Genomic DNA, 25,202 nt, shown 5'->3' with positions numbered 1-25,202 from the left:
TTTGTATCCTAAATTGTAAGCATTACAACATTTCATTGGTAGCACGCGCTGTTATTTTTATGTTATTGTTTCTTGTTAGCACACATGTTGATAAAACATTGTGCTATGGTAATTAATCGTTCTTTAGTCCAGACATGACAGTTTTGCATTTATTTGCAACTTATTATGCTAATAACAAAAACAAAAAACAAATTTTATGCAATTAAGCTTCCTATTCACTAGGAAGTAAGTCCCTTTGCATCCATGCTTAGAATGAGCTTTACCAGTGTGCTGATGACTTATATTTTTGTTCTCACCTTTTTGGTGTGTGTGTGTGTTTTCATTTTAAAGTGGATCTGTGCTAGCAAGATGATTCTTCATTGCATAAAGTGCTTTTTGGACAAACATTTCACTGAAAAGATAATAAGTTGCATGAACATTTAAATGCTTCTATTTAATGTATTTATTTGTTTAGTTGTTTGTACATAGCCTGGATATTTCACATGTTTTTATAGATAATAGTGCTTAATAACAGTAATAATTATAGAGCTCATCATTTCATGTTTTGGGTAGCAATAATTGCTAGCAAGATGCAGAAAACCATCTGTTTGTCTAAGCCTTTTATTATTATGGAATATGGCTATAATTTTATATTCCGCAAGTTGTAGATACAATGTGAGAACACAGTACAGTAGTACATTTTGTTAGTGGAGTTGCTGCAGGTCTGCAATTATTATAATAATAATTTCAATACTGTAGTAAGAATGAATCCTATAACATGAACCATTGTTGGTAGTTTGGAATAGGAGATCATTTTCATGTATATAATAACCGACAGAAAAGACTAAGAACATACAATTAACATTCAACCTTATGGCTGTTCACAATTATTTTCATTTGGGTGGACTGAACTATTTGAATCAAGGTATGGGACTGCAACATTTTTGTAGGCAAAAATAAAGATTTATAGTGATATATTGTTTATCATAGCAAAACAGGACTACCAATAACTGTAGTTATTTTGAATGAATATTAACACTACATTATCAAGCATTCATTTAAATGAATATTAACACTACATTATCAAGCATTATTCGTGGTCTTGTGTTTTTTAAAGTTTTGCACCCATATCTAGAGAATCAGAATTTAGTCACCACTGAAAAAGGAAAGCATTATGCATGTTGTCTATCATACTAGAAAATGTGGCTGGTATCCTACTGAGCTTCCACTGAACAGAAAAAGTCCCACCAGCAAGATCATTCTGTAGTAATGCAAGATTCACACCACTTGCACAATCACTGTCATGGCATAAGCAGTGAGCTCCATAAAGACCTGCTGTCCAGTTGTCAACAGCACAAGTATTGCAATCCCACATTATTACACTGGTGGGGGCTTTCCTCCCCGTGGAAACTCAGCAGCAGATGAGGCACAGTAGATTGCTTTGATATGTGCTGCTAAGTTATGTCTGACCTATGGCAACCCTAATAGGATTTCAAGAATGTTTGAAATGTTCAGTAAATGGTTTACTTTCCCTTCCTCCAAAAGTTTCCATGCTCAAGCGGAGTGTTGAACCCAGGTGCCCTGAATCCTATTCTGCCACTCTGTCCGCTACACCACTCTGGCAGTTCACAGTAGTTTAGGAATGCTTTTAAAAGTTTCTTAATAAATTGAGGCAGGAGAAAAAGCATGGTGAATTTATTAAATTATTTGTTATTGCTTCTATAATATTGTCAAGGACAGAAGAGTACTCACATTTATACAAATGGACTGACAGCATATAGAATTAAAGTGAAATATGTATGAGGTAAAAAAAAAATCTAACTTTTGTCTAGGCCATCTAAAAGGTGATGAGCCTATCACGCTCATAGGCTACAAAGAGCATAATTTGATCATGGTTTGTTTCATGATAGCTGATTGTTGGGAAGGTAGTTATGTAAAATAAAACTAAAATCACATTACATAGTGATAGTGTGCTTTTAGAGATGGGAGGAGAGGGAGTACCACTGTCTAGTACCCTAGCCAAACATTTGGAATCAGGTTAGACACAGAAGAGTTATGTTTAACATCATGTCAGACAGAAATAGATTGTCATCATTTGTGTGTGAACATGGCTCCCCAGAGCACGTTGTTGCCTGATGTAATTTTCTTGGCATAAAGGCTTAGGATATTTATATCTAATGGAATAGGATTACCTAGTCTGTGAATGGTGGCTGGACTGGATTGTATGTATATTGTTTATTCATTTGTTTAATTTGAATTAAGCACATAAGGTATTTTTCTAGCTTTATCTGTGGCTGGCACATCCTTCTTTAAAAAAAAGGTGATTAGTCTTATTGTTAAGTGTGTCTGTAGGAATCTATTCTTTTTACTCCTCACACCTTTTTTTTCCTTTTCTCTTCTTTTTCTACATTTCCAGTGGTGCCTTTCTTTTCCTTTCCACTCACATTTCTTCAAGCTTTCCCCATTTACATCCCTTTACCATGGGTAACTCTTCTTCACTCGATGATGGTAAGGCTGTTTTACCACCTTCTGTCTGTCCCGTCATTTTTCCTACAGATGGAGAGCATGAACTGTACCATTCTCTTGTAATCCTATTGTGTATTTTGCTGTTATATAGCAGATAGTTGTTGTGTACTTGTTGGTGTAATGCCTCTGAAAATAAATGCATTAATTGACACATAGCAAATATGTACATATTACTGATCTAAAATGTGAGTCCACTTAAAGTTTTGCTATTCAGCATTTTAAAAGCATCATTATAAATTAAATCCAAAACATTTTTAATAGACACAAAGCACATATTTAGTATAAACTTAAAATACATGCATTTTGGACCAATAAAACATTTAATGGATATAATGAACTACTCAGGACTTTTTGTTTTTAAGAGAGGATATGATCCATACATATATAGGAATTCTGTGTTTTTGGAGGTCTCCTGCTAATCAAACAAAACAAGGGAACCGCTGTAAACCAGGACCTTACCTAATAATTGCAACAATAGATTGCTGCAAGTGTATGATTATTATTTCAGAATAGCTGGTGTGTGTTTTTTTCAAAAGATCCATAACAATAATGCAACTTCTCTTACTAAAATTTCAATTTAATTTTGAAAAATCTTGTATATTTAACTAATTTTCAAGGTCATTCCTTAATAAAATGTAGGGCCTAGTCTTCAAAGTGGCTGGAGAGCTCAAGTGAGTTCAGTACCTGGCTGCAGAGCCTGAGGCTGAATGTACAATTTTTCTCTCTGCCTCTCAGAAGGACAGCCAGCCTTGGGTGAGTGGCACAGTCCCAGAGCATGCCCCAGAAAAAGGGAACAGTAAACCGTTTATGAGCATCCTATGCCTGTAAAACTCTGGAAGGGTTGTCATAAGTTGGAATTGACTTGATGGCATGTTGTTGTTATCATCATCATCTTCAAAGTTGGATGAATTCTTAAAGAACCATCAATACATAGGAAAGTGCTGCTGAGTTCAATGCGTTGAGAAGGTTTATTTTGTCAAGATAGTGGGCAGGTATGTTGTCAGGACTCCCGCCAACCTAGTGGTCTCCCACCAACCTAGCGGTTCGAAAGCATGCAAATGCAAGTAGATAAATAGGGACCACTTTGGTGGGAAGGTAACAGCATTCCGTGTCTAAGTCGCACTGGCCATGTGACCACGGAAGATTGTCTTCAGACAAAAACGCTGGCTCTATGGCTTGGAAACGGGGATGAGGACCACCCCTATGGTCAGACACGACTGGACAAAAAAATTGTCAAGGGGAACCTTTACCTTTTTATGTTGTCAGGAAACAAGAAGGCATTAACATTAATGTGGCCTAAATGGATACAGATTTTTTTGTGGGGGGGAATCTTTTTGCAGATCCTAGGAAAGTAAGTCTAGGACCTCATGACTAAAGCATAAATTCTGTTATTATTTCTTATTTTTCAGTACCAATTTGATTGGAATAAATACATATTGCATTTGCTTTCTATGTGCACTAAATCTGTCAAAGAATAATGTATTTATTTTATATGGCTTATTTATCTACTAATTAAAACTGCTGGTATCTTCTGTGTTTAAAATTTTAAAAGCCCAATGCATAGTCACACATCAGACATCTTTCCTTCATCAGTTCATATTAATCTATTTTTTTAACTGAGCCCCTATAAAAACATTCAAGCCCCAAAAATATTTGTGAACCTGAGGTTTGCTATTTATAGTGGCTATTTAAATAGTTGATTTAAATCTACTGTATCTTCGTATACCACTTATTTTTCCTGACTAGAACTAAACTGTGTTAATTCACTGGTAAATAGAATATTTAGACTGTAGTTTCAGTTTTACAACCAAGCTTTATATTTCTTTTGGGGTCTCTCATGATTAGCAGTCACAGCAGTTTGTTTATGTTTGGTTTGAAACCTGTGTGCTGGACAGTTTTGTTGTGGATAGAGTTTGAATGTTTGTGTTTGAGAAATTTTCAGCTCGTTTCTTCATTTATACCTTGTGAATTTTAGAGAGGTGTTGAATCCATTTGGAGATAACTGTACATCTAACATTACTCACATTCAGTTGATTTCCTATTAACCTAATATTATACTGCTGGCTGTGAGCAAATTGCTGCATTTTTGCAGACCAAATTCAAGAGATTTTCATGATTTAGAGTCCAGCATTGGGCCAGTTTATGCTGATGCCACCGTGACATTCGCTAGGCATGGGATTTTCAAAATTTGTGGATTACAGCTCCCAAACATCTATGGGAATTCCCTCAGCCAGATTTCTAGAGGCTCTGGTCAAGCAATCAGAGTCATAACCAGTGTTTTCATGTTGTTAGATCTAATAAATAGACTCTGGCAGTCATTTTTGCTCTATGGAAAATTCAGGAAAAATGGATGTGTATTGCTAAACTCTGTGGGAGTTTCAAGGGATTATGGATGCGGTAATCTCTGTCCATTAAACTCTGCACAGTAAACCTGTCAGAAAACCTTGAATCTACAAACTCCATATGTTTATGGAGCAGTAAAAGCCACTTACTGCTTATTTGATCACTGATTTACCTAGCTGGTTAAATCTGCAAAGATGGTGTGAGACCAGAGGCGAGGCGATCGAAGCTCTCACCAGAGTGTCATCCTCCCCTAAAAAGGGAACGGGACGCCATACCCGGGGGTTGGGAGTTAATATGGGTAGAGGATCCCTGGACAGGGGGATGTGAGAAGGTTAGAGTTCCTCGGGAGGAGGCCAATTACAGAAGGAGACGTGGTCTGCCTCCCAAGCCATCTTATTGGGGGGAATCCAAAGCCAGAGAGTGGCGGAGGCGCTTGAGGGAAGAGAAGGAGGCGGTGGAAAGGGAAGAGCAAGAGAGGCAAGCATGGCGTCTGTAGGAAGCTCGCTGGAGGAGGTATTTACAGGACCTTGGGAACCCTATGCAGAGGGAGTCGACCCCTTCAACCTGGGGGGACGAGAGGAGGAGACCCTTCCCTTAATAGAGGTGGACGTTGACAGCCGGGACCGTGTAGAGACTAACCCTTTTGTCAAGGGTCCCTGGTCTCAGGTTATAACCCGTTTTTACAAAATTTATGGACACCCTCGTTTGACCCGTTGGCGGAGAGAGACAAAACTACAAACAAGTTCGATGTTGATAATTCTTTGTTTAATGTACCAATAAATCCCAGTTCTGGTTTTTCAAAGACTGAGCAGCCTGTGTTTGTATCTAATCAGCGTGAGGCCATACTAGAACCCTCACAGATGGGACTAGCTGCTGGATTCTGAATTCATTAGCTGTAAGAATGTGGGGAAAAATGACTCAGATTGCTTCGTTAAAGCCCCCAGAAATGTGGCCAGATTCATGCAGTTTTCTGGGGGCCCATGCCTAGCGACCACTTCTCCTGCAATTATAATTAAGGAGTCATGATTGATGTCTCTTTACAGAAAGGAACTGCCCTCTCCCATTTAGATGAAGCACTAACAGAACACTGATTAAAGAAAAACACTCTTACTCCCATAAGTTTTGACCAGCTGTAGGTGATCCTCAGATTTAATGTTTTCAGCTTACAGGAACTGAGAGGGGAGAGGTGCTGCAACTTCGGGCACTGAAATGTCATAAACCTGTTTTGTTCAGAGTTCTAACTGGAATATGGGGCTGAGACTGATTTGGCTGTTTCGCCAGGTGGCCTCTTCTGGTAACCAGATAAGGGAGTGCAGACTGTTTGTTTTCCTGGATTCCTCATCTGCTTGCAGTACTGTTGACCATGGGATCTCTTTGAGCTGCCTGGCTAGATTAGGCATTGAAGGCACTATATTGCAGATATCCTGTTCCTCTCTGTCAGATTATACCCAGAACATAGAGCTGGAGATCACAGTTCTGACACCATGGGCTTTGAGTATGGAATTTCTGGATAAGGTTGCACACATCTCTAAAGGTCCTTCATAGCATGGGGGATACTAATTGTGAGCTGTCCCTGGATTCCAGGGTAGCAGCAATGAAGAGAAGTGTTTTTGCACAACTTCACCTAGTGATTTCACCTGTGATTTTAACTTGGCAGCAGTCATCCCTGTCTTAGCTACATTGTGTCTGAACTACTGCAGGATGCTCTGTATGGCAGTATTCCAGTTCCAGCTGGAATACTGTGTAGCAATTAGGCTGCTAACCGTTACAAGTTATCTTGATCATGTATCCCTGACACCAAGGATCCCTCTAAGGCAGGGGTCCCCAACCCCTGGTCTGTGGCCTGGGCTGGACCGGGTCACGGAGACAGATCTCTCACCCACCAATACATGCACTCCCCCCCACAGCCCGTCCGTGCATGCACGTGAGCGAGTGCCTGCGTGAACACCCTTTGCACATACACACAAGTGCCGACAAGCACCCCCGCCTTTGTGCATGCATGAGAGCAAGCACCCATGCGAGTACCCCCACCCTTTTGTGCATATGCACGAGTGCGTGTGCCCCCATGCAAACATGAGCGCGTCCCATGCGTGCATGCACAGCGAGCGTGGGGGTGCCCCGCCTTCCCCAACCAATCCACTGCTCTAAGGTGCTTGGCTGCCCATGCACAACTCCGGCTCCCTCCACATAGTTTTCCTCCTCCTCCACGCAGCCCCTTTGGTTCTGCTTGTGACAGAACCCCATGCGCACTGGAGGGCAGAGTTGTGTGCACATGCAGGGGAGAAGTTGCACGTGAGAGAAGCAGAGCCCCACCCAGCAGGGTGGAAAATGAGAGGGCCAGTTGTCTGACAATGAAAGATCTGCACTGGTTGCTTTTGATTTCTAGGCATTGGTTTTAACTTTTGCAGTCCTAATGACAGAGATACCCTGTCTCATTATGAACCCATCCAGATGTTAAGATCTTCAGGACAGGCTGTCTTTAAAATACATCATCTGCAGATATATGCTTGATGGGTGCTTATCTGACTGCTTTGTGTTGCTCCCAGGTTGCAACAAAAGAACATCATAACTGCAAATGGTGTGTGACTGTGAACATCGTTCGTTCGTTCGTTCGTTCATTCGTTCATTCATTCATTCATTCATTCATTCATTCATTCATCTTATACAGCACCTCATAGTGCACACCCTCTCTGGTTGGTTTACAACAGTGGTTCTTAACCTTTTTTGAAAGAAACGCCCCCTTGAGCCATTGAGGAAGTTATCATCGCCCCCTTCCCCGCGGTGATGATATCTTTCTTATTTGTTTGTTTGTTTGTTTGTTTATTTATTTATTTATTTATTTATGACACTTAAATCCAATGACCCCTGAAAACAAAATTCTATTGCAAGAAAATGAAATGCCCCCCAAAAGTAACATTTTATGATTTAGTTGCAAGTGAATTTTAAGACACAAAAAGAAATATAAAAAGAGCATAAAACAAACCGCAATGCAGGAACTAAAAATTTCAAGATGAAAACTCTGAAACTAAATTAAGATTGGAGGAAAATATATATTCATGCACACTGTAAAAAGGCTGCAGCCATCTTCACAGGTTTGGCTTGCTCCAGGGCCCCCCTACCGCCCCCTTCTGCTCCAGCGCCCCCATGCCGCCCCTTTTCGTTCTACCGCCCCCCTGAAAAATGAAATCGCCCCCCGGGGGGCATTATCGCCCACGTTAAGAACCACTGGTTTACAACACCTTAAAATCACATTATAATAAATGAAACCAAGTACTTTGCAGTAAATACCATAAAATAGAATAAAACTCCGTCTCTAGTGTAAAATATATCTTAAATAAATTAAGCAAGTTAAACAGATTATAGCATTTCAGGTGGCAAAGCACTAAAAAAGGCAGCTTTAAATAATTTTGTTTTTACTAATTTCTTAAAAACCAAGGGAAGACTCAAGGGTATTATGCTGTTATTTCTATGAAATAATGTCTCAACCAGTATCATCATTGTTACACTTCTTTTTCTTTAATGAGTAATGTTTGCGTTATTGCTAAAATGCAATTGGGCTCAAGAGGTAAACTCCAAACCGAAATACTGTACCTATTGTAGGAATCCTCATATAATAGTTTAAGCCTTGATAATTTTCATAGGGTGACTATATTCCAATTATTATTTAGGAAACATATCTAGCATTTCTAGTAGGAAAATATATGAAAAAAGAGATGGCTGGTTGATTGATTTTATTAAGAATCCACCTTCAGATTTTAGCACCCTGGATGTTGGTAACACTGCAACAGAGGAACATTAAAAGGAGCATCTCTTTATTAAAATGCTTAGGGCTTTCGAATATGGGTACATAAATCTAAATTTTCTGCATTGTAAAACTGTAGGATGTCTTTTCTGACATGCCACCCTAGAACTAACCACAGTTCTTCTGTTTATGCCCCAGCCAAGCCTACTTACTGTTCATGCACTAAATGCTTAAGTAACGTTATAATTGAATCACTATCTGAAATGTGTAGTTCCTGCAAAAGAAGTGGTTTCAACTCTTTTTGAAATAGAGGAAACTTTTGGAATAGGGAGAGTTCGTATTTTATTGCTGTCTTTGAAATTCACACCCATCACTTCATCTGTCCCATTCTCTACTATATTTTTTAAAAAGCATAGATAAAGAATGAAAGAGACAGACCCTAGTGCATGGAGCACATCCTCATCTTTTGCTCATACTGGAAGCTTTTGTCATTACGAAACTTAGTTTTGAGTTTGTATGATTGTTCTTAAAATTAAGTGTGTAGAAGTGGTTCTGTAAATCTTTAAAATGGCTGTGAATCCACGATGAGAAAAATACGCAACTAGAGTTTAACCTTCAAGTGCTCTCAGCATGTAAGGACAACATGTTATGAACATAGTAACCTTTCCTAAGTGTGACGAACATGTCCTTACTAGATGTAATTTGATTGCTCCATTCCAAAGCAGATTATGTACTGCTTGAAAAAAAAAGTATTAATAGGAATGATGAATAAGATAGTAGCAAGTGGATAAATAAGCATTTAGTAATAATCTTGTCACTACAGTCATTTTTTTGATAAATGTTCTTTGATAAACAAGCTGAAAATAGAAAAAGATATAGGATGGACCTGTGGTTGTGAGATTCACAAGAACATTCCTGCCTCCAACTCCATATGCCTTCCAAGAAGACTCTACTGGAGATTTGGTGATGAGAGTTCCTGTACAATGTCCCAGGCTTTTCTTAAGGGCCCCCTTTCATCAATGGTGGGAAAAGGAAGGAAGGAAAACCCCATTAAGCATGGAACTATGGATTCAGCCCATTATCAATAATTGTTACTACTCCTTTTGAGGTTACTACCACTGTATTGAGGCGCTGGGGTGGGGGGGAGGGAAACACCAATAACCAGTATCTTGTTGCATCCTGTTTCCTGGATAACAGTCACTATGTTGTCCTCAGTGCCTGATTACTGCTAATTAAAAAAATCCTTTTCTGATTTCAGGGTATACCTAATTTTATCTTGTTGCATACACCCAAAAATTGAAAAAATAATTCTGTAATTAGTGCCAGTCGGCCACTGATTATGTCATTTGTGGAAAATACTGGCATATAGATCCAAAGCAAGTTGGTGTCCCACTCTGTAGTATAAGATACACTGTCTTAACTCATCATTATCTATCCTGCTTAGCTGGCAGAATTTAATCAAACTAAAACAAAATTCTGTGTATTATGTTTTCGGGAGTAAATGCATTGAATTTAAAATGATAAATTCACTTTAAGCTGCTGGACATCAGAAAATTAATAAGGCTCTGCCTCAAAAGATTATTGCATCATCTTGTCTTTCCATGGATCAACATGCAATTTCATACTCTGCAATGCTACACATATTGAGTGACAGTGTGTCTAGCATTTCATTCTGGGACAGCCTGCATCCCGCTGGACCTAAAGAAAGGATTAGATGCCAAGGGAACGTTTGCTTGTGTAGTGAGTGAAGCAGATTACCTAAGTACTTGGGACAAGGTGTTTTGAAAGATGAAATACAAATGCATCTAGGTTTAATATATTTTTTAAATTTCTTACCGTTGCTTGTCAGAATACTGTTAAATAGATCTAGTGTAGTGCTGCATGTAAAACCTACCTATGTGCAGTTACACCCATTAATTTTTAAAGCCTAGTTGGAAATAATATAAAGGTACATAGGGTTAATACATTCTTAATGTGCATCTTTGAAAAGCAACTTAAAATGTCTGAGTTGAACACTGGACAAAATCTTGTTTGCATAAACATACATGGTACTTACCAGATGATGTCATCACCCAGTGATATTTAATTTAGCATTTAGCATTTGATTTAAATGTTACTAAATGATGTTAGGTTCCAAGGCTCCTCCCTTTTGCCTTAGGAAAGCTTCTGAGAAGAGGGCAGAAGTCATACTCGGCCAGGAGTTCTGCTAGCACATTGAGCAAGTAGTTGCACAATCAGTTGTGCAGTCAGGGATACAATGTGGATTGCATGGGTGTAACTCCAAACTTCAGCAGGCATAACTCTATGCTATGCCAAATGCAATAGGATTTCAGGGTTTTTTAAAGTACATTAAGCAGAGTGAGGTTTTTTTAATATACATAGAAAAAAAATAAAAAAATCCCCTTGCTTTAATAAATATTAGCATATAAAAAGTATCTTCATTTTAATGACATGGAATTTCTGTGTAAGATGGAGGTGCATCATTTAAAATAATCTTATCAGTTGTCTTCTTGACATCAGTATTTCTCAACATTATGGTTTCTCCTTCTCCTTTTTGTTTTCAAGATCTTGAAGGATTTGATTCTGTAGTACCCGTTGCTGAGAAGCTTAGCCATCCAACAACTACCAGACCAAAAGCTACTGGCAGAAGACCTCCTTCACAGTCATTCACATCTGTAAGTACTAGGAATGTTGTATGCCCTTTATACACCTTCCTTATAAATTCAGCAGTTCAAACAAATACATGGGCTGTGACCTAATTTCTTCACATATGCAGCATCCATGTGCCAAGGTTTACCATAGGCTCCACATATTTCTTTTTTCCTACTCACTGACAAACTTTACTTTGGATATGTTTGAACCAAGCCTCACAAGATTATCTGTTGTAATTAGCATGAAGGAAACCATACAGAAATGTCTTTATCTGACTGTATCTCCAAGGCTTACAGTGGTTACAAAGATATTGCTGTTACAGCCTTCAGTTTAAGGAGGCCTGTGAATTAATGACTTATGAAAGGTCCTACTGTCTTGCAAACTAAAGACCGACTTCATTTGTTGAGGCAACACATCTCATGTTACCACTTCTTTTCATACTTTGTTACTTTTCCTACCATGTGTCCAGTTGCACAGAATGTTTTCTGCCCACATGAACGCCACTCTTCTCTCTTTAAAAAAAATCAGCATCTTTTAAAGAAATAGATAAAAAATATTTCAAAAGGTTTGAAGAAATATTTGATAATACTTTATAAGCTTTTAAAACAATATTATCTCCTAGGTCTTTCTCTCTCTTTGCTTACCAGATTAATGCTCAACTGAAAGGTTCTGACGGCAGCAGGTCCTAACCATATGTATACTTTTTTAGCTGTCTCACACACTCTTGAGTCAATTCATTGGGAAAAAGGTGAGATCTAAGTAAGGTCAATAAAAATAAATAAATGTTCTGCTTCAGAAATCAACTGCCTTCAAAAACCTCTCTGCTTTAAAAATCAGGAGGAAACCCTAGAACTGATCATCCTCTGGATTTTTATTTCTTTAAATGGAACAAATAAAGCAGTAGATTGAGAACTTATAAGGTTTTCCCATTTGAAATATGTCGCTTCTCCAAAGCATGACAAACAAACAAGCAAGCAAAAACCTGGAGGTAGTTTTAAAAAGTATGGAAAAACAGATTGTTTTTGTTCTATTTTGTCTCAGTTCATATTGGTTTTGTGTTATCTGGTTAGTGGGAAAAATACCATTCAAGTGCAACAAATGCTCCATGAATCGTAAACCTCCTTAAAGCTTTATGACATTATGTGTAATGGGAGTGCTATTTAGCATTTACCTTTCATCCAGAATAAGTTATCCCAAACTTTTCTATCCTGTCTTTGTTTCATTTTATTGAAATTGTATTCTCTTCTCCCTGTTTTTTTTTTAAATCCTTCAGATGCACTGAGCAATTTCTCTCCTATCTCCTGTTGGGTGTTTGCTGGCAGCTAGTAGACTTTGAGTGGGGAGTTAGGTTTGCCTCTTGTTTGCATACCATTTTTCAAAACCAGTGTTAAAAGAACAATAAAAGTATCTTGTTTTCCCTTTAACATGCTATGAGCAATAAATTTAATGATGCCAGGCCACATGATACCAACATGTATGTGTTGGTTTCATGTACAAAGTTCATCACTCCTTTCTCTTTTTATAAACAAACTGAACCAATTAAAACTCAAGAGCCCTGTTTTTTTCTTAAGTGTACTTTTGCAGAAACATGTCTGAGGCAATACAATAGTAGACTAATAAGGAGCTTGCCACATCTGACTATTAGATGATGTTTGTTTCTTTATTCCTCAGTTCTCTATTTGGCCAAAACTCTAACACAAAGTTCAGTCATCCAGCTGAAAAATGAACTGAATTTTAAATGGCCCAGTACCTCAAATTCAGCTTATAGATGCTCCATATTGCATATCACTACCGTCAGGAATGTGGTGGCACTGCGGGTTAAACCACAGAAGCCTCTGTGCTGCAAGGTCAGAAGACCAGCAGTCGTAAGATCAAATCCACCGATGGAGTGAGCTCCCGTCGCTTGTCCCAGTTCCTGCCAACCTAGCAGTTCGAAAGCATGCAAATGCGAGTAGATAAATAGGTACCACCACAGTGGGAAGGTAACAGTGTTCTGTGTCTAATCGCGCTGGCCATGTGACCATGGAAAAACGCTGGCTCTATGACTTGGATGAGCACTGCACCCTAGAGTCCGACATGACTGGACTAAATGTCAAGGGGAACCTTTACCTTACAGTCATTATTCAATGACCCATTGTCATTGAATAAAAGTTTTTGTGAAACAGGGGAGGCCTTCTGTACCTTCCCATTTTTTTGGACTCCTTGGCCACCTGCTATTCCATCTCTCTTTGTTGGCAAACCTAATAGTAGTCGTGGTTGGAGTGCAAATAGCCACACACACAAAACTTAGGTTTTGATATAAAACATTGGCCTCCACTTTATTGGTTATAGCTGCCAAAAGCCCTGGTGCTAGCATAGACGAAGGATTTCCACCAGCCACCCCACCTGGTGTCTGATGCTGCCCAAAGGGACATCTTCTTTGTTAACAACATGGACATGGAGAGAGTGCAACAGTCCCTAACCTAGTCATGCATATGATCTCTTCACCCTTACCCCTCTAAAAGAGGCCCACCTGGCAGGAAAACTGCCACCACAGGGCCTTCCCACTACAAACCAGATTGCACTTAAAAACAAACTCCCAGTCAATCTGTGACAAGTAACTCCACCTCCAAACCAAAAGCACATAAAGATGAAACCTCACTCACAACCTTTATTAACTACAAAAACCTGACTTAAAGGGAGGGTGAGTGGAAGAAGCTTTGAAGCTGAAATAAGCCCCATTGTGGCTAGCAGCACTGTTTATGTTCCCAGATAGGCGGGACTGGAAACCCTGTCCTTCCAGTCCACTTGGAGAACTGGTCCTGCCCACCAGCCAGTCTCATTTGCCAGTTCAGTTCTGAAGCTGAGAAGCCTTACCAAGGGGCCATGGGAAAGAGAAACATGGCCGATAAAACATGGCCTCAGGTGAGTTCAGGCTTCTCAGCATGGGACTTCCATACACATACATTCCAGGTAGAGGGGAAAGGTAGCAGGTGGGGTAGCAGATGGAAAGCACAGGCAAAATTGAGAAGGGCAAGGACCTGCAAAGCTGAATGCCTCTACTGTGGATTCTTAACATATTCCTAGTTCGGAGGTGTCCGTGGATTATGACACATAGTAACGTATACCTTTTTCATTTAGGGGAAATGGTAGCACAGTGGTGTTGAAGTGTTATTGACTTATTATGGTGTGTTTATAAAAAGAAACTATTCTTGTGTCTCCACAGTCTTCCCTTTCGAGTCCTGACTTTTTTGATTCACCAAGTCCTGAAGATGAGAAGGAAGAACAAGTTTCCCTTCCACCCAAAGTACCTGAGCCACAGAAGAAAGCAAAGACTGTTACAATATCACTAGTAAGTTATTTTCATCGTTGAGAGGAAACCCCTTACAAGAATCATGGAAGCTAGCATGTCTTATGTTAAGTGATAAAATTATCCTAAGGATTCACAAGAATAGGATACATTCTATCCTCTCACACTTTTTGAACCAGGACACTAAATTATATATTGACAAAGAGAGTAAGTTCTGCTATAGTCACTCAAACTGGTTTGGTTTTAGCTAAAAAAAGGCAGATATCAGATCCAGTATTCAGGTTATTATATGTACTCCATTCTGAAGCCCAAAACAGAAATACATCTTTCTCAATTGCCTCCTTTGATGCCTCCAAGGTATTTAATAATGGATGGATATATCTATTTAGTGTTTGTGAAAAAATGGATATTGTCTCATCATTCTTGAAAATTATGCATATCTTGCATAGTAATCATAAGGCAGTCATGCAAACAAATTGTATGGGCCTTTTACCAATTCATAGGGAAACTAAGCATGGCTTTTCACTTTCCCCAATCTTGTTTACATTTGTCATTGAACCTTTAGCTATAGGAATCAGGGAGTGATCTTAAAATAAAGGGAACCCAAATTAATGGCAAGCAGTGCCTTATCAGTCATTCTATCAATAATATAGGAATAAAAAAATTCTACTTTCTCAGAGCATAATAAACACATTGCGTGTATATTACCATATGCAATGGAGTTAGTATACCTTTTGTATCCTGAAGATGACTAGACATGTTTTCCTGTCAAAAACTTGGTATTTTATTGTTTTATTAAAGTTTTTACTTGGAAGCTAAACCTGTTAAATTGTTTGGGTCAATTCAGTCTGTTTGACTAGGACTGGTCAACTTTTAATATAGCAATGGTTTCAGCTAATCTAGAGGAAGAATATTTTGGAATTAACCAAGTTAATTTCAAGCAATTTCAGAACTTCAGTGGATAAATCAAAATCCGGTAGTGGTGCCTCGATTTACAACCGTCTTGACTTGCAACCAATTCAAGTTAAAACTAGCTCCAGTCGCAACATTTTGCTTTGACTTGCAACCGGCCCTTTGAGATACAACCAGAAAAAAAGATAGAGGAATTTAAACTGCTAACTGTTGGTCGGTGAAGAAACTGCTTCTTTGTAGCTCTTTTGCCCCAGTGGTTAGAGAGTGTGCATTCTGTGAGAGGCTTCAGACTGCCTGGTACTGCTGGAACAAGCTTGTTTGATTCGGAGGGGTGTTTATGTTTCTGTGCTTTGATGGGTCTTGCAATGTAGCATTTTCAGTCCCTGCTGGAATGGGTTTTGTTTGCTTGTTTGTTTCAGACTCCAAACTTCCCCACCCCCATTGTCTTCTCTCTCTCTGTCCTCTCTCTTTTTGTGCCTAAAAGCACAAACCTTTGTCTGAGAGGTCTGTATACCCCAGTGATGACCTTTTTTCTTTCCTCCTTTCCCCATTGGTCCCTCCCTCCTTTCCTGCCCTTTTTTTAACCTTTAAAAATGGCCAGAACAGATTAATCGTGTTTCATTGTATTCCTGTGGGAAATGGTGCTTTGAGTTACAACCAACTTGAGTTACAACCATCTTCCTGGAATGAATTAAGTTTGCAACTCAAGGCACCACTGTATTCTGAAGTCATGTTAATAGATTTTTTAAAGAATCTGTAACAGGGAATGAGTACATCAGTTAGTTCCTCAGCCAAATACCTTGGAATAATACTACATGAAAGCTTAACTGAAATAGTACTTTTGAATTTTAAGTCATTGTTGAATTCAGTGTCCCAAGATCTCTCTTCACGGGAGAGACTTTGACTATTGTGTCTGGGCAGAGTACAGGCTGTGACAATGATTCACTTGCCAGAATGTACTTATTTGTTCTAGTCATTGTGTCTACCTACCTCAGAACCCACTTATTGCATAAAAGCCTGCCTGAAAATGAAGCTCTTTGCCTGACAATGGAAAGAGGGACGGGGCCAACTTGACTTTTCAGGCACTTCATTCCGAAGCCCAGAGCGCCCCTAAAGGAAACAAAAAGTAAACAACTTCTGAGAACCTTATACATAGGAAACCATGGAAATGGTTGCCATGAGTCAAAATCAACTTGATAGCATATAATTATTGTTACTTTTAATACCTAATGAATTGAGTCATACTAGTACTCACTCATACTAATAATGGATCCTCAAGGTTGTGCAGGAGAAGGTGTGGCCAGAGAGGCTCATCGACCATCTTTGGTGGTTTTGTCCAATCATTTTCGTAATTAATTTTCGAAGAGCATGAGTTGATCACCCATCAGTCTATACATATGTCACCATATTTAGGTGTGGTCTCCTTATTTTGAAGGGAGAATTTGAATTTGAATCAAATATTAATTTATTTGCTTTGTTTAACAGCTAGATAACTGATTGCAACCAAATGGAAAATAGATGATCATCTCTTGCTCTCTCAGTGGCTGTTAGAGTTGTTTGTCATATGGCTCTTATAGAAAAGCAAACATTGCAGGTTCATTCGCTGAGAACTGGCAATGTCAGAAATACATTTTTGGACACATAGTCTCCTCCTGTCTCTTATGTTTCTTTAAATCATTCTGTTTCCATGCCAATATCACATATAAACTTCTGGACCACTTGAATTTCATGCAACTTCTAATGTGCTTTTAAGATTAAAATAAATTTAGGTGTTTTTTAAAAAAAAAAAAGAATGAAGGAGGAGATCTGCTGAATTGTACTCTCACAGGTGGCCACCTATGGCAAGTTCATATCAGCTTGGTGTTAAGACCATTTTGGAAATAAGTGTATGACTAACCAGGTGAAACCGATTAGTCCATGACCAACTGCATGGAGAGTCTCAATGGAAGTCTTGGGAAGAGAAAAGACTTAATTACACAGCCTGAGGGTTTTTAATCATTGTTGCCCAAATGTTTGTGCATAGTTTCACTGTCATTTTTTTAAAGGTATCGGATAACAAAGCTTCATTGCCTGCCAAGCCAGGAGGCCTAACAAGTGGAAGTAATCTCCCATCTTCACTGTCATCCTCATCTGTACTTCATCCAGTTCCAGCAGGAACAACAGGTCATAGGTCAAATTCCCCATCTTTATTCAGTACTGAAGGAAAACCAAAGACTGACCGCTCCAGCCAAGGTGAAGCAGCTTTGGAAGAGCTAAGAACGCAAGTTAAGGAGCTACGAACTATCATTGAAACCATGAAAGACCAACAGAAGTGAGCATCTCTCATTCTTGTAGTATTGTTGCAATCAGCTCTTGCTAGGCCTTTAAAAAGTAGTCAGTGCCAGGATTCTACTCAGCTCCTGTAGCATAGGCTCACACTGCTTAAGTAAATGTTTTGATTGTGTAGGACACTTGTTCTTAACCTTGGGTTACTCAGGAGTTTTGGACTGCAACACCCAGAAGCCTTCACCACCAACTGTGCTGGCTGGGGTTTCTGGGAGTTGCAGTTCAAAAACATCCGAGTAACAAAGGTTAAGAACCACTGGTGTAGGAGAAGGGTGTGTTTTTTTCATGGAGATCACCACGTGCAATTGGCACATTTATACATTATTAATCTGGTGAGACCTTCTGTTCAATGGAAGCTCAATATAATTGAAAAGACCATTCCATTTTTTTCCAGAAGTAAAGATTCTGCTAAGGGGTCTAGCACAAATATCCATGTTTCAATAGAAAACAGATGTTGCAGGTAGGAAAAGGGGGGCTAAGAATAGCACAAAGGGGGGCTAAGAATAGCACAACTTTCCCCAGGCATCTGTAGCTAAACAGTTGTCTCCTATTATATTCATCTTGTTATTCACGACATATTATGGCCATATATAATGTTTAGCTTACTCATTTACAGTGGTACCTCGCAAGATGACGACCCTGCTAAACGATGAATCCGCATAACGATGGTGTTTTGCAATCGCTATAGCGATTCGCAAAACTGTCATTCCAATGGGGGATATTTGCTGGACATCAATTAGGTCCGTGCTTCGCGAACCATTTGTTTGCAAGATGACGATTTTTTCGGCTTCGCAAAATGGCTGCCCTGTGTTTTCCGGACCCATGCTTCACAGGGCAGCCATTTTTACAGCTGATCGGCCCTTGCAAAATGGCTTCCCTATGGGCGATCTTCACTGGACAAGGAGGTATTTTCCCCATTTTCCCCATTAAACCGTGTTTCAATGCATTCCAATGGGGAAAGGGTTTTCACATGACGATTTCGCTAAACAGCAATTTCAGTGGGATGGATTATCGTCGTCATGTGGGGCAGCACTGTATTCTTGATACTGTGGTTTAAAGAAAACAAACTGGGCAGAACTTCTGTGGTGATTATGGATCATCTCAGGCTGCTTGCTTCATTTGCTGTTGCAGCCCATCACGTCAGGCACCCCACACACACACAAAGATAAAGGAGTTCCAGAATATCTTTATAGTCTGTAGAGAGGGTTTGAGTAAAAGTCTAAGAACTGCAACTGGAACAAGAAATGTGGAGAATCCTTCAGATGTAGATTTTCAGATCCACTTGAATGAACCAATGGCACTCACTTTTTAAAGCTTCAGTGAGTCTGGTGGACAGTTTTCTACCCCAAGGGATCCTTCAGTGGCTACACAGGCTGCCAAAAAAAAAATGAAACCAGAAGCGGTCAGAGGCTGACTTTGAATTTTGTAAAATGAGCATCTTTTTAAGTTAAGTTAGCCTGAGGTCTATTTTAAAAGTCATAGGTGACCCATGGGGGTGGAAGCATTAAAAGAAAATTTCGAGGGGCTGCACTTTTGTGAATATAGCAAAAGAAAAAATAGTTTTCCCTAGATATTTTGTTAATGTAGCCAAATTTATCACATAAATTTTTCCTAGATGACCTTGCAGAAAATTAATTATCTGGTCTCCCATGTTTTGTTGTGTTCACGGTAAATGAAACTGAGTGTTTGGGTGGGGGCAGCATCTCTGTAGGCTTTGATCATAATGCAAAGGCAAGAAGGAGGTTATCATTTTTCCTCGTGGTGTTTGCCGAGTTCCTGCCTGGATCGCCCCTCGGTAAACACGTCAGCAGCACCTAGATAATGTTTATATGATCCACACAGAAAACTCTGTGACAACTGCATGGACTTATTCAGAGAGGAAAAAATGTTGCAGAGATTGAAGGGTAAACTACTACTTGAACTTACAAAAATAGTGAATTTCCATTAGAAATAACACAATACCTATGATATGGAAATGCAGCAATTTCTGTTTTGTTTTCATTTGTATTGTTTTTCTAGAAAAGAGATCAAGCAATTGCTGTCTGAATTAGATGAAGAAAAAAAGATCCGGCTACGATTACAGGTACTGGGATCAAATACAACCTAACACGTAATAGCATAATAAGCTGCAGTTAGAATAGGGGCATTTGAATGGAGCAGTTGAATCACTAAATCCCCACTGATTCAGTGGGCCTACTCTAGTGCAATTTACTACACTAAACAACAGATTTTTGGCCCCTATATTGAGGGAGCAACAATGCCTCCAGTAATTGTAATATATCAGCACCATGCTGTAGAAGCAACTTTAGAAAAAGTGAAGAGTTTTAGTGAAGAAGATGTTATGTTTAGCTCTTGGGCCTATATATTTGAATCTGCTTGTATCATATGGATTTTAAAAAATAGGTAAGTAGAAAGTCATGAAGCGAAAAATTTAGTAAAAGTAAAATTTGCTTTAAGTCTCCCTCCCTTTAGAATGACAATATTATGAGGTGATAAATGGCAAAATCCATTCTTAGTCCCACTGAGCCTATTGAAATAAATGAGACTTAAGTTAATTGTGACAGGTAGCTCTCATTCATTTAAATGGCTGTACTGTAGGCTGTTTCTAATTTGAAGTTAGACCTGAATGCAAGAAGTGGAGCAGCAGATGGATTTACTGATGCAATTCTGAATGGTTAAAGATAAAAATTTTACTGGGATCGGCAAAGCAGACTTGTGGGTTCTCGTTTTCTGGCTAATGAATGGTCCTCCTTGTCATGGATGAACTTCCTGTGCAGTCAGAGCTACAGCCTCACCATGACCTTTGCACTCCTGGCTGGTGATGCCAAAGAGTACTGCCCTTATCCATTGGCTCACAGGGAAGATGCCATCATTTTGCGATGAAACAATCTGCACCATACCTGATGTTCTAAATAGCAACAGGACCAGACTGCACCAGTAGTATTATGCTGGCACTATATTATTACTATTACTATTACTGTTACTATTACTATTACTATTATTACTATTACTATTACTATTACTATTACTATTATTATTATTATTATTATTATTATTATTATTATTATTATTATTATTATTATTATTATTATTATTATTATTATTATTATTATTATTATTATTATTATTATTAATGCTGCCTAGTGACTGGAATCCTATTGGTTAATTACATTCATGTAAGTGCAATAAAGTAAATTGCAAAGGCAATTCACTAATTAACACATTGCTGATGGCATATTTTATCCCGCATGAGTTGCACAAGTTGTGTGCAGTCAGGGATATGAGTGGCACCTCATTAACCAGCAGCAATTTACAGCATTGCACTTTTTTTAAAAAACAATCCTTTTTATTTTATTTCACTGTTTCATTTAACGGCATAATACTAACTAACTATTAGGGCTCTGGGTGCTGATTATTTTCAGTCTTTTTGTTATTTTTTTCTTATTAATTTCAGTCTCTTTCTATTATGCTCAATACTGACCTGACAATGAAGACATGCTGCTCTGCCACCTTTTAGGTTGAAGTGCAAATGAGGTGGTGGTGTAACTTGATAAAATGAATACATGTATGGCTTGATCTGGAGTTCTTGGGTTATTGTTGTTTTTTATAGATGGAGGTTAACGATATAAAGAAAGCTCTTCAATCAAAGTGAATTTTGGATCGATGGAATGTTGTCTTGTTCATTGTGACAGAGACTTTATGCCCCAAACAAAATAACTTTGTGCCAAATGGTTAAAGGTCTGCCTACATCCTTTTGTTTGAACAACTAGCACAAGCATTTTAATAGCACAACACCAATTCCAGCAGAGAGACAAAATTTTCAAGTGACACACCTGCTCAGTGATGACACTGGTTGTGACTGATATTATTCTTACTGTGCTAAAATCTTCTCTACTTCGAGTTCACAGTGAAAACTCAGGCAGTTTAGTTCATAGTGGTACTATTTTAACGATATTTTCCATAAGTGAAATGTATTCTTCAGGTTTTATCAGTTTACAGCTTTTATGATTTGACTTTTTAAACTATCTTTTGTCACACAGATTCTTAAAATGTTTGTACTGCATATAGCCAGAAATGAATGTTGATATTTGGGTGAGGGGTTCATTGGTTGGTTCTCTCCCCCTTCTGTCTCTCCCTCCCTCCCTCCCTCTCTTGCTTCACATAGAGCAGCTTAATTTGTGTTATTTTAAATACTATTACATATGCAATCCTTTGTCCAAAAACTATCTGCAAGTTTCTGTACAAATAGTGTATTTAAAAAGAAAAAAAGAAGAGAAATCTGGTCTTTGTAATGATTTGTGCCTTCTTTTGCCAAACATTGATTGGAGCTGGTTGTAGGCCAGATGTTAAGAAATGTAGCTATCACAATGAGGCCTAGAAATCCACTAGAGGTCACTCTTTCAGCATATTAGCTGCTTGCTGACTAGAGATGTGTGTGTGTGTGTGTGTGTGTGTGTGTGTTTTGTGTGCGTGTGCGTGTGTGCACGCGCGCTTGTGGTCTGGGTCTGGATGAAAGATGGTATCATCACCACAGCAAGGTGGGGCTGCTTTATTTCAACAGCTGTAGCTTTTAAAAAGTTACTAAACTGAGAATTCCCTTCTGCTTGATTTCATTCAAACTTTTAAACACCTGCTTACATCTCCAGTTTTGCACATCATGGGTGAACAAATTATATATTATCTAAGAGTAAACATGAATAAAATATAAATCAACAAGAGAGAGAGAGAGTTGTATTATTTCATGGCACAGATAATTGTGCAGTGTTAATCTCATGTTCGGTACCAATTGCCACATTTACTGTAATGTGAATTTGCAAATGTGGGGAAATGAACTATATTGTATAATGACACCCTAGCGGCTCATCTTTTCCCCCCTGAGATCATGTAAAAGCAATGTTTATTTCATAGACTGTGAGAGTTTCAGATATTGAAAATGATGGAGTGAGTGAGTATCTGAGTGTTTGCATTTATCTGTGCAATCCTGAGAACAGGTTATGTCAAAAACTGTAGTTGGGTTTCCTATTTTCATTGCAGATTATATTAATGGTGCAATCCTATGCATATCTATTGAGCAGTAAGTCCTGTTAAGGTCAGTGAAATTTACTTCCAGCTAAGTGTGAATAGGATTTCAGGCTGAGCATGCAATCCTAAATACATTTAGTAGAGAGTAAGTACCACTGAAAAGCATGCAACTAAAAGACTGCACTGTGTGTCTGCTTGAACACTTGAGTTATATGTGCTGCTGAAACATCCTCTTTTGCTGTGTTTTGGCACTGCTCTGAGTTATGATGTTTACGTGAGTATCATACCATGAATCTGTTTTGTTATATTAGGTATGAGAAATCAGCATTTTCTGATAGGGGACACATAGCATCATTAAAAAATTCCTATAATGTTGAAATATTTATGTACTTGAATGGAACAAAAAGATTTCAAAGGCAGTAATGCATCAGAGCACTTAAGTTAATCATGTGTATTTCTTAACATGAGCAAAAGCTCTAATTATAAACATTTGTCACTGTATTGCTGCTAGGGTCTTAAAATAGCATTAATTTTTCTGTGTTAAAATAACCAAACCCATCTTTACACAGTGCTTTAAGCATGAAGGTACATTGTTGACTCCCTGATCTTCACAACATCCATGTGTTTGATAGATAGTATTATTCTTTTGTCATTTTACAGAAGGAAGTCTATTGCCCAGTCCTAGGATGTACACAAATGCTTAGGATTTTGCGCTGCAATAAACAATGTTTATGTAGCATTAGAAGAGATTATTATCTGGCACAGCCGCAATATTGCAACATGTATGCCAACTCATATTATTAGGAATGGGCAGATGGTCAGCGGAACCTTTGGATGCACACTTGAAATGCCAAAATCCTGTGAGCTTCAGCATAAGGAGATGGCTACTCTTCAGCAGCATGGCATTTTGAATGTTCTCCTGGGAAATCGGCGAATTCAACATGTCTGTATATTATATGTTGGGATCCCCAGGTTGCGCCTGAATAAAGAGGGAATCTGTGTGGCAGTAAATCAATATGCAAATCTGCCGTGTTAATTTAGCTATTCCATGCCACTCACAAGAGTTCTGGTTCATGTAATTATTACAGTATGGGAGCAGTTTCCACATGGACGCATCACATACTACTCAGATCACGGCTGATAGGTGAAATGATAATTTTTTTCCATGCCACTATCACTTTTCCATGTGGCTTTGTGGTTTGGCACAGGAAGTGATATCGTTTGCCATACCTCATGTATACAGAACCTAAAAGGTGGGACCTAATGGTCTAGATATAACTCCCATGTCCCAACAGTATTTGGACTTGAATCTATGAAAAAGATTAGCTCTAAACCAGTGTTTCTTGCTGGGCGTCAGTAATTCTCTTGTAGTGTTTTTTGTTTGTTTGATTGTTTTTAGCTTTTTAGCTATAACGATGTATAGCTACTGACTTAAAAATTAAGAGAATTCAACAGGTTGACAGGTAATGCTTCTAAAATGTATATGAGACCTAGAGTTACAGGATAGCATTACGGGTTTCTGAATTCACTCACTTGAAGAACTGACTGTAAATATTTACAATGTGGATTTGGAAAAAAAGGCCTTGAAATATGAGACATTCTAAATTGTTATTTTGAAAGGAAAACAAAGTCTATTTTGAGTTCAGCATTTTGACTGACATGTAATCAGGGTCTCTAATTTCTTTTTCTCCTTCTGTTATGGTGGTAAATTGTCATTTTATAATACTGTATTGAGGAGTCTAACGTATTGTGATTTGTAAAATAAGATTAAATGAGATTTTGTGGAAATGTTTTGTTTATTGTTCATGGTAATATAAATTATACTTTATGGTGCATTATGTTTACAAATAGAGACCATTTTACAAAGGAATTACATTCCAATGCTTTAAACAAACACCTACATTAGTATAACATAATTTTGTTATATTTACTTTTTTGGTCTAGGCAGACAGACAAGGATACACTGGGAATTAATCTTGAGCTATGTTAAATCAACTTTCTCTTTTAGGTGTATTATATTGCCTTTAGCCAGTTATGATGAACTAGCAGTATCGTGCTAGCTTTACTGCTTTATTAAATACCTTCTATTACTTGCTTTTTATTTCTTACTGCTGCATTATCAAATATGTCTTTGATTGTAAATAGCTATTTTGACTTTATAAATCATACTTTTAAACTTCAGTTCTATATTTTTTATGTTTCCTTACATAATTCATGGAATTCAGTCTCTAAATTTAACAATCGTGTTCCATTGATCTGTGCCCATAATGACTTATTGTGCAAATTGATTGACATCTTCTAGTCTTGTTCAATAGAGCATCTCCTTAGATCAGTGTAAATCCTGTAAATGTTGCATGGGTGTAAGCCAGAGATTTCACAGAATGATGTGGGCAGAATATAATGTTCTACCTG

The 25,202-nt window shown here is 38.3% G+C and overlaps 1 protein-coding gene across 6 annotated transcripts in view; it reads left to right on the top strand.

Annotated features, from left to right (window-relative positions):
• SH3KBP1 (SH3 domain containing kinase binding protein 1) overlaps positions 1-24,578 on the top strand; it is a 227,713-nt gene extending 203,135 nt beyond the window's left edge. For all 6 annotated transcript variants that reach the window (XM_078390438.1, XM_078390439.1, XM_072994312.2 and 3 more), the window contains 5 exons: positions 11,156-11,265; positions 14,448-14,573; positions 17,489-17,754; positions 19,788-19,851; positions 21,379-24,578. In XM_078390438.1, coding sequence (XP_078246564.1) covers positions 11,156-11,265; positions 14,448-14,573; positions 17,489-17,754; positions 19,788-19,851; positions 21,379-21,420 — 608 coding nt within the window. In that variant the 3' untranslated portion in view covers positions 21,421-24,578. The remainder of the gene's footprint in view (positions 1-11,155; positions 11,266-14,447; positions 14,574-17,488; positions 17,755-19,787; positions 19,852-21,378) is intronic.
• Positions 24,579-25,202: the final 624 nt, after the last annotated feature.

The sequence above is a fragment of the Pogona vitticeps genome, chromosome 3, assembly GCF_051106095.1.
Source record: "Pogona vitticeps strain Pit_001003342236 chromosome 3, PviZW2.1, whole genome shotgun sequence".
Taxonomy (NCBI): domain Eukaryota; kingdom Metazoa; phylum Chordata; class Lepidosauria; order Squamata; family Agamidae; genus Pogona; species Pogona vitticeps.
Note: the sequence above shows the minus strand (reverse complement) of the source record. Positions and strands in the feature narration are given on the sequence as shown.